The sequence below is a fragment of the Meleagris gallopavo genome, chromosome 13 (assembly GCF_905368555.1).
Source record: "Meleagris gallopavo chromosome 13, MGAL_WU_HG_1.1, whole genome shotgun sequence".
NCBI classification, from domain to species: domain Eukaryota; kingdom Metazoa; phylum Chordata; class Aves; order Galliformes; family Phasianidae; genus Meleagris; species Meleagris gallopavo.
In genome coordinates this window covers 2,341,970-2,352,280 of record NC_139416.1, presented here as the reverse complement: position 1 = coordinate 2,352,280, position 10,311 = coordinate 2,341,970, and the positions used below count along the sequence as shown (strand labels likewise).

At 44.5% G+C, this 10,311-nt stretch overlaps 1 protein-coding gene across 1 annotated transcript; it reads right to left on the bottom strand.

Annotated features, from left to right (window-relative positions):
- Positions 1–3,880: 3,880 nt before the first annotated feature.
- GINS3 (GINS complex subunit 3) lies at positions 3,881–8,463 on the bottom strand. The gene is made up of 3 exons (XM_085235050.1): positions 8,195–8,463; positions 7,343–7,576; positions 3,881–5,476 (listed from the first exon to the last, which is right to left on the bottom strand). The coding sequence occupies exons 1-3, from the start codon at positions 8,432–8,434 to the stop codon at positions 5,246–5,248; spliced, it is 705 nt and encodes a 234-aa protein (XP_085091176.1). The 5' UTR covers positions 8,435–8,463; the 3' UTR covers positions 3,881–5,245.
- Positions 8,464–10,311: the final 1,848 nt, after the last annotated feature.

The following is a 10,311-nucleotide window of genomic DNA, read 5'->3' as shown; positions in this document are numbered from 1 at the left end:
CGAGGCCAGTCCTGCACCTGCTCAGGCACAACTCAGTACATCTGAATGCAACTCAGCTGGTACAGCCAAGTGCCTGTCCACCTCTTCTGCATGCAATTCTTGGCAGCTTTCTCTCAGTCCCGTCCTTATGCAGCAATCAGCAATACTTCATTTTCAGTGTCTATGCCAACTATGACATCTGCTCTTCTTGCATGCTCAAATCCAAAACAAGGCAGTGCAACTTAAACCCATCTTGAGTCTCACTCAACTAGAGTTTTCACCCTGCATGTGCAACAAGAAGTCACTTAGCCATCTACTTGGGTCTCAAAGGCACAAGAACATCAATAGAGTTCTCACTACCCTCAACTGAAACAAGCAGTTTTGGTAGGGCTCACAAAAAATAACATCTTCAGCTCAACTCCCCCTCTCCGGGTTGCTGACCAGCAGTGCACACAGCGACCCTCCCAGGCCATGGCCATGTAGTCATGGCAGCAGGAGATGCAGCACACAGCAAGCACACAGGTGGTCTGAAGTCAGAGACACTTTTAACTGCTCAGCTTCTTTCACAAACAGGATCTGTCTGCCCAGATTTGAATCCCTCTGCCCGGTCAGCATGAAACAAAGCAAAGCATGTTATATCAACTCGAGATCAGCTCCCAAAGCCAGACTTAAAAGCAAAACCATCAGAAGTAAGTTTCAAATGTGTGTGGTCTCCCTTCATTCCCCATTCAATGTGACACGATGAAACCACAGTAGCTGTTATCCTTCCATCAGTTTTTGTGTGAAGTCCCACTGACGATTCAGCTCAGCATTTACTGCTCAGGCTGCTGTCAGCTCTAGTAAAAGTACTTCTGAGTTGGCAATACCAGGCAAATGGAGCAGAACTGTTGGCTCAGCTATCCACGCTTGGCCACTCTCCTGTTGGGCCAATCTCCTGTTTGGGTGAGGGAGAAGGATGGAGAGTAAGAAGAGCGCTTCTCTGTATTTAATCAGATACCTGGCAGTCCTGAGGAAGCTTAGCAGCAAGGATTTAATGGGATGGATCGAGGAAGCCAGCATGATTTCTGAAAAGGGGAATGTTTTAGCTCTGTCAAGCACTCACCAAATAACTAGCTGAGCTCTGGTAGATGCAGCAGAGCTGTGAAAGCCTGGCAACATATCTGCTATACGAAATTATGTCGTTGCTTCCAATCCAGAGTACAAAATCATTCAATCAGCAGAAAAAGAAACTGAGGTACAGAACAGCTCTGAGCTGCCCACTGCCAGGCAGAGGCAGTGCTAAACAGAGAGCTGGATTCTTAAATAAAACCACAATCTCCCGAGCCGTATGATGTGCTACCAGACCATGTGTTTTTGTAAACAGCACATCTGGGTACAGAAGCAGCTCTATGTAAAGAAAGCAGACACCACTGTCCCACTGTTGGATTACATCACATCTCTATTCAGCAGTTGGGTCAATTAACATTCTGAATGAAGTTCTTCTAACAGCTAGTCACCAAAAAAAATGGCTAGAAGATCACTGATTGCAGCAGAAATACCAAATCACAGCTTGAAGCAGTGATTGAGCACCTGGTGGGAAGGCAGGGCCAACCCAGGGGAGCTCAGGTGTATGCAATGTACCTGAGTGATTGGATCCTGGCTCCACCCCTTCCCAAACCTCATTTAAGGACTGGCAGTAGAGGCAAAGATATCTCTCTAGAGATTCCTATCTACTGGAGGTCTTCTAAAGGTAAGTAGTTGTTGTGTTTTTTTTTTTTTTGGGGATTCCTTTCCCCTCCCCCCTCCCTGTATCTCTGGTTACCACATTTGAGCATATCCTCACCTGCTGTAGCCTTGGACTTCACTGCTACTGTCATAGCTATGCTTTCCCTCATGTTACAGTGATCAAAACTGGAAATGCTTATGCTCTTTAACTCAACTAGGTGCTATTGTTTCTTGGTACAAGGAGAACATGGCATTTAATGTATATTAGTTCTCAAAATATTCCTTACTGCCACCTCTCCTGAATGCTTCTGGTCTGTATGACTATGCCTATAGTTTCCTGGCTAGCAGAAACAATCAACAGCTTTTTTTCTGCTGACCGAAAATAAACCAAGGCCAGAGGACAAAATGAGACCTAATTTACAGCAAAGAAAATCAAGGGAGCACAACTTTTGTGGAAGTAGTTTGGAAAGCTGAGGGTTTGTGTTTGGATGACTGCAAAGCTCTTTTGTGTTTAACTGGGCCTCAAACAGCCGCAGCTGTCTCACATACTTGAAAGAGTACATGGAGCAAAACAAGAAGCCTGGAGTGCTAACAGCTCACGTGAAACTCAGGTGAGGAAAGCTTTTCAGTTTCACTGACTGTTGTAACAGCTCACTGCTAAGAAGCTGAAGTGACTCTATCTTCTGCTGCATTGGTGCACGCACAGCTCCCTGTTTGTCACACACCACAGCCTGGCGCTGGAATAGAGCACCCAGGGAGGCTGCCCAGCAGAAGCAGCTTTTCAGGAGCTACTCAGACAAATATTGCCTTGAGATGGGCCTAACAGGACCAACTCTCACCTTTGGGGAAGGACTGTACCAAGCCAGCCTGTGGGGTTCTTAGAAAACATGTCTTAAGAATGTTCCTTTGGGTTTTAATGTGAATGAGTAACTAACCAGCATCCCAAATTTCCGTTATTTTTGTTTGTAACGGAAAACATTGCATAGACATATTATACAGATTTCTCATAGATGTCAGTAGTCCTGTAGTGTGAAGATGAGGGACGTGGGGAGTAGTGACACTTAAAAGTTCTTTTTTGTACCTCTTTTGTACAGTTCTGTAATCTATTGTGCCATTCTGGCAATATAGGAGTTCAAATTCCTCTGGCACAGCTTGCTGCTGTGCAATCATAAAGGACAGTCTGTGTTCACAAAAATTACAGAGCATTCTTTTGTCAGCTATCCTAAAGGCTTAACAGCAGCAGTGGGTGTCTGCAGTAGCAACAAAGTGCTTCCAAACAGAATAAAGCATTCCAGCCAGAAATGAAAAAAGAAAACCCACAGAACATCAGATCTATGAACAAAAACAGCAATTAAAAATTGCAGGATTGGATTTTTTAAGGCTATTATGGTGGTGTTTTGTGTGTGTATGTTTGTTTTGTTTTTTTTTTTTTTACAAAGCACTCAGGGTTACTAAAAGTGACATCTGACATTAAGGATTATTTCAATCTCCCTACTCTGAAACTGGCTGCACAAAACACTGGTGAGTGTACACCATCTGCTTGGAATTTGCACCCAGCAGTAACGATGAGAAATGTTCTTACAAACAAGGAAAATGAGTTTGGAGAGTCATCAAATCTAATCTAGAAACTGAGGAGAGAATGACTTCTGGTTATAAACCAGCTCTCAAAGCAACCATCTTAAAATAACCTTCCAAACCTAAAATGTTTTTATCACAGGTGGAGTTAAACTTGCTTCCCTTGCAGCTGGAACACTGAATGTAGTTTTGACACGATTTGCAGTCTGTGCCTTAGCACTTGGAACAGCAGGGTATGAACATAAACAGCCAGCTTCCACCTGTTGGCTGTCACACTGCTGAAAAGGTAACATGGAATCACCTCCCTTCTTAAAAAAAAATAATAATAATAATAATAAAAAAATAATAAAAAAAAAAATAAATGTGGACTTACAAAATCAATAGCTCTTATCAGGTTGGAAGTGTTTCTGCCATGGCTTCAGCAAACTGCTGCTACTCATGTGGGATAAGTTAGACAGCTGACTGCAGGAAAGCAGTTCCTGACCACGTCACCTAAAAGAGAACAGGAATGGGATGACCAGGACTGCATTGTCCTCTGCAGCCATGACTTTGCAGAGATCTGCACTATCTAGGACTAATTTCTCTGTCGCTGGACAGCTAAGAATGGTCCCTTTAGATCAAGTAACTTCCCCTTAAAAATCTTTATTCAGCATAAAAATCCAGAAATAGAAAACATACAAATGTTACAAGAAAATGGCTAGGCTATGTTGTACAGCAGCATTTGACTCTGTACATACTCAAAGTACTTTGTGAGGCACAATTTCCAGTTTGTCTCCCCAGCAGGTGCTGAGGCCAACACCCTGCCCCCTCTCACAACCTCCAGGGCAAAGCTTCAGAGGAGCAATTGTGCACTATTTGTACTGCAGGTCTTTAGTCTGAAGAATCTGGTGTCCAGATACACACGCAAAGACAACTCCTACAAGAATTGGTGCATCAAATCTTGAGGGTCTTGCATCAGAACTGCTGTTGTCTCCCAGTGACTCCTGGAGCAGGAAGGACATGCATGTAGGATGATAACCACTGGGCTGTTCAATGAGTACCAGCTTCAATCTCTCCTACTGGCAGTGATGACACTTACTAGAATCATTTTGCAGATGGATCAGAAGGAAGGAAACTCAGTTCGTTTGCTCTGTCCCTCCACTAGTAACTGAACTTAGTATGCAGAAGACTTCTCATAGGAAAACAGACGACAGAGGTTGATAATGGAGGATGATTTCCATTAAAGCACCTGCTTTTGACTCAGTCCAGACTAACTTTTGTTGCTCCTGTAAAATGAGTGGAAGAGCTCAACATCTGCTGCAAAAATGCATCCATCACAAAAGGCACTCATAGCAGATGGGAACATCACTCACAGCACTGATCCCACAAAGGCTGGAGGGGGAAGAGAAGACCAGGCAGCTCCTCAGACCTACACAGGTGGAGAAGCATTCTCTGAGGTACTAACATGTGTACAAAAATCATCGAGGAAAAGGATCCCTGCCTCATGGACAGCATCTCTTAAGAAATGGGAAAAGTTCAGTGTGGTTTGTGGCACTTTTCTCATATAACTGGGGCTCTCCAAAAGAACAGAGAAGCTGGAAACAGATGTTCCCATGAGGCTGGTATGGGAAGGATGGAATACAAACAATTACACTTCTTTTCCAAACAGATCTGGCACTGCAAATATCAATTTGGAAGATAAAGAGTGATAAATATCAATTACCCTTTCAGAAAATCCTCTCATATCCTTTCAGCCACTTAGCAAGCACTATAACCACACATCTTCAGGAGTGGTATGAGTAAGCCATAAGGCTATCCAGCAACGTGATCTATTTTTAATACACTTCCCATCTGCCTTCAAAATTTGCACAGGCTAATCTGAAGATGTCAGAGAGAAGAACTGCCACTAATGGACAGGGAATCTGTCCTTTCCCAAAGCTGATTCATCTTTCTTTTCCGTGATTATCATTCTCTGTGTCCTCTGTTGCAACCACCTGTTCTTCAGGCTTTATCCATCCATTTCTGTAAATTTTCTTTTCCCATAATTCTGGACCAGACTGGAAACTGTGATTTGTGAAGCCTGTCCCTTTTCCCAGCACTGGAAGTCATTCAGCCCCTTCTGGCCAGCTTGAAATAAGGCTCGCTCTAACTCATCCAGCCGAGCCACCAGACCTGAGGTGTCTTCATTGTAGGCATTCTGAGAGGAGTCCATGATACGACGGAAGCGGCTAATAAATGTCTAAAGAAGATAAGCAAAATTATTGACACGTACAGCAGAGGCTGCTTCAGCCTGAATGCTAGAGACCTTTCAAGACAGGAGATGCTCACAGCTGGTGCAGGGTCTGCCAGCTGCTGGCAGGGCTGTGTACACAGCACCTATTAATCCTGGGTACGAAGACAAACCACTTCCTGCCTGAGCTTGGAGAGTGAATATCTGATACAGTGGAGAGGAAGCATGCATGGAATTAGATTTGGCTGCTCTCTAACGACAGGCTTGAGCAGACCAGAGGGTGTAACACAATTAGCATCTACTCCATCTCACTTAACCAGTGGAATGAATCTTGTGCCACAGCAGCTGCTGTAGGAACAGACAAGCTGCAGCTTGTGAATGGACCATAAGATACGTCATCGTGAGGAAGATTCAGCATGCTGAAATAACACTTAGCTCCCCCTCAAATCTACAACTAACACGTAACATTTTAAAAAGCAAAGGATATACTGAAAGGTTTTAAACCCAAGCAAAAAAAAGGAGGGAGTCAAAACCTTATTTATGGTTTTGTTTTGTTGTTGTTGTTTTTTGTGTTTGTTTTTTCTTTTTTTTAATAAAACAGCACAGCTCCTCTCATTTGCTTTCAGCAAGTTGTACCTTGCATGCTTTGATATTTTGGTCAACTAGTGACATATGCTGAAGTGGTTCTCTTGCTAAGATGTACATCAGCAGAAGGAAAAGATGAGGAAAGGCGTGGTCACCTCCTCAATATAAAAGCAAGCCTTCAGTAGACCCCTCTAAGAAAGGAGTAATATTTGATAATTTCATGAATGAAGTGAATTAACGGAATAGAAATTATATTTATTAGATTAGTAAACAACATGCAGGAATAGAAGGAGGGATGACTGTGGATGCATCAGGGGACAGAATAATAATTCACAAGTAATCCTGAGAAACTAGAAATATGGTCTGAAAATCATTGGATGTAATTTAGCTGGACTACTGCAAGGTTCTACATTAAGGCAGAAATAATTAACTACAAAAATGCAGGACAAAGAATGATGGTCTGCATATGCAGGCTTTACCACCTCACTGTGCACTGCAAACCAAATGTGGCAATGTCACACTATCAAGAAAAATAGAAAAGCTGTGACATGATGAGCAAACAGCATCATGGCCTGGAAAACTCACAAAGGAATCTTTCCAAGGGCACAAGCCAAGAAGATGTGCGCTGTTCGAGATGCTGCTGATCCAAGCAGCTGGAGCTGAACTGGAAAAATACCAGCAGCAATCAGAGGTTAGGAAGCATGACACACAGTGAGGTACCAAATGAATTGGGACCATTGATCCCAGAGTGAAGAAAACCAGTGTTCAAATACATAATAGCCTGCTACAGGAAGGAAGAGAATAATCTGTTTTCAGCATTTACTTTGTGTGAGACAAACAGAACAGAGCTTGTATTGCTGTGAAACAGATTTTGTTTAAGCCTAAGATAGGATGGTGAAGCAATGGAACAGCTGCACAGGACAATATGAAGAGAGCTTTAAAAACAGGTTAAAAAACAAAAAATAGGGCAAATCAATTCTGCCTTGCAGCAGTGGAACAGATTAAAGTTGCATCCCCTTTAGTCCTGTTTTACAGGATTTTCTGAAATATCATATTTACAGCATGGAAGCTCCAAGCTAAAATCCAACTCTTGGATGTGCACTTGAGGCTTGCACTGACATTAACAGGCTGCACCATTCCCCAAAAGGGTCATACCACTTGATCTAAAAATCCTTAGCCCATTCAGAAGTCATCTGAATTGGAACAAGCTGTTCTTCCTGGAGTCTGCTGGGCAGCTGGGAACAAGAAGATATGCAAACACAAACTTCAGACCTCAGCTCTAATACTTGCCTGCAGGATAGTCTGAGCTATCTCGGGATTCTCTGGGTTGTCGAAGTTCAGGAGCTGGGAGCCAAATCCATAGTAGTATGGCCCCATTTTATGCAAATCGACCACATTGGCATCAGCACTGAACACTGTCCTCCAGGCCTCCTTGTAGATCTTCGGCAGCTCCACAGAGATCAGCCTCCTCTTGCTGTCGTGCAGCCCCTTGGCCAGCCACATCGGGATCTCCAGCTTTGAGCCCTGCACAAAGAGAGAGAGGCAAAGCCTGTCCCCAGAAGTGGACCAACACATGGACCAACCACAGAAGATAACAGGGAACTTCAATAGTGAAGATCCAGTATTACAAAGGGCCAGTTTTGTGCTCAGGACAACCTCATGCTTAAAGAGGTAGATTTAGGTTGGACGTAAGGAAGAAGTCTTTTACAGTGAGGGCAATGAGGAACAGGTTGCCCAGAGAGGTGGTGGCTGCCCCGTCCCTGCAGACTGCCAAGGCCAGGCCGGATCAGGCCCTGGGCAGCCTGATGGAGCTGCGGTGTCCCTGTGCCCTGCTGGGGAGCTGAACGAGATGGCTTTTAAAGGTCCCGTCCAACACTAAGGATTCTATAACTGAGATATAAACAAAACGCTATTCACTAAGTATTACTGCAAGACTCCGAGTCTTTCCGTCGACCCCAAAACAATGGCGCTGCTCACGCGTAATCCCTCACAATACCGCTGGTGGAAACAGCCGCGCTCCGCTTCTCGCAGCCCCGGGCAGCGCCTCGCGCTCCCAGCATGCCCCGCGCTGCCGCCCAGCCGCCCGCCCTGCACCGCCCCGCGCGGTGCCTGCCGGGAGTTGTAGTTCCCGCCGTCCGTCACCTCAGGGATGGAGTCCCCCGAGCCGGCGCCGGTCCCTTGGCCCAGCGCGAAGGCCAAGCGGGGCAGGTTGCTCTCGGCGCGGCCAGGCAGCTTCTCTTGCGACATGAGGATGTCGTCCAGCGATAAGAAGTTCTCCTCGGGGCCCAACCCGGGGCCCACCGGGAAATACGCCTCCGCCATGCTCCGGCGGGCGGGCGCGCAGCGACTCCCGCTCAGCCGCCAGCGGGCAGCGCTGCGCATGCGCGGAGAGAACTCCCGCCCGCCGCGGAGGCGGGAACGGGGCTGAGGGCAGGCGGTGCTGTGGGTGCTCAGCAGTCCGTCAAAATCACAGCCGTGCAAGAGCAGTCAGATCGGTGCTGGTGTATTAAATCCTGCACTGTTGAATTTTCACTGTAAGAAATGAAGCACAAGGATGCAGGCCAGGACGTCAGTGCAACGTCAGTCACTCTTTTTCCTCCTGGCACTTTCAGGAACTGATTTGCATTTCCTAATTGGTTGGCTTGCCTGTGGCAGAGAATTCTTATTTGTCAGTAATGTCGTGCTGGATTTGTGACACAAGCTTTTGCAATCCCTTTGTTATGCAAATACAGGCAAATAACTGAAGTAAGCCAATTGGCTTCAGCAGGGTTACCCATAAGAGAGCGAAGTGCTGTGTCACATGAATAAATATCACTCTCAGGAGCAGGTTCTGCTATCTTTAATTTTTAAGGAAGAAGCACAAGTCACTAAATAAACGAAGAACAAAACCATTTTCCCATTCAGTTCAAATGAGAGAGATTCAGCAACAGTATTAGCAATACAGCACGCTCAAATTTACATCTCAAAGTCTCATTCCTAACCTGGAGGAGGATTGTGTCACATGTTGCAGGTAGGAGAGCAGCTGCAAGGAGGAAGGTATTTAGGGTAACCGAGCATCCATCCTATGGGAAAGCAAAAAGAGCACTTCTGGCTTCCAGCTTCTAACCAGTGTCTCTCAGGAGGAAGGAAGGCAGCAATGTCAGCAGGGTCTCTGGCCAGCCTGTAAAAATAATTTCAAAAATCTCTGAAATGGAACACTGAAGAAGGAAGATAAACTGCATACTATAATTGGTATTGCATTTTTAACAATCAAAGGGAGCATATAAGCAGTTCTAGAACTTTCCAGTGCTTTCTTCCCCGATGTCATCCACTGCATGAATTCCTGTTATCACGTGGAATTGGATTCAGCAATTTGCAAGGAATTCTTACCTATTGTATAGTTTTGCTGGTAGGTGAAAAGCCACAATTAAGCAAGTAGCAGGCATTTCATGAACATTCATTGCTTTAGACAATGCCATCTTGCTCAAACTTTTTATAATTTAGATGGAATCTTGCATTTGGAGTCCCATGGGTGGCAGTTTACTGTTGGTTTGGGTAGAGATGTGGAAAAACAGTAATTGTGATACCTGCCTTCAGCAGGTAAGAAATGAAGGAAGTTGCTAATTACAGCACAAGATTGTTGATCTGCAGTCAGTTCCAAAGCGATGAGATCTCTGACACTTTTGATGTCTCGGGGTGGCAGTGATGATGTAAGTAGAACACTCACATGGTGTGGATGAAAGAGAAATGCTGTGTTTGTTCTTCATAGGGAGACCCTTTCCTACCTGAAATATACTCAAGTGACTGAACAAAGCAATGAGCCCTTCCCACAGTCTGAAACATTAAACGTCAGCAGGTTTCCTTTTTGTTATGTCTCAAAGTTCCCAGTAAATGCCATAGGGAAACAATGGGAATGCTGCTCTTCCAGTTAAGTTGCATGCCCTCCAGTGCCGTTCAACAAAAGGGGATACTCAGTGCCCAGAGACAAAAAATATATGATATAATCAATTGATCTTTGTGCACAGAAAAAAAAAAAACAAAAAACAAAAAACCAATTGTTTTGCAGAAATTACATGAAAACTGGAAAATGGTGACTTGTTTGAAAGGAAGACAGGAGGAAAGGAAGGGAGTTGCTATATATGAGCCTCACTCTATATATCTATATATCTCTATACCTCTATACCAGATGAAGGTGGTAGAAATTTTATTGATCTGGAGAGTTTGCTTAAGTGAGTTACTGGAAAAAAGAAAAAATGCAGTATTACTTATGTCTTGAGATC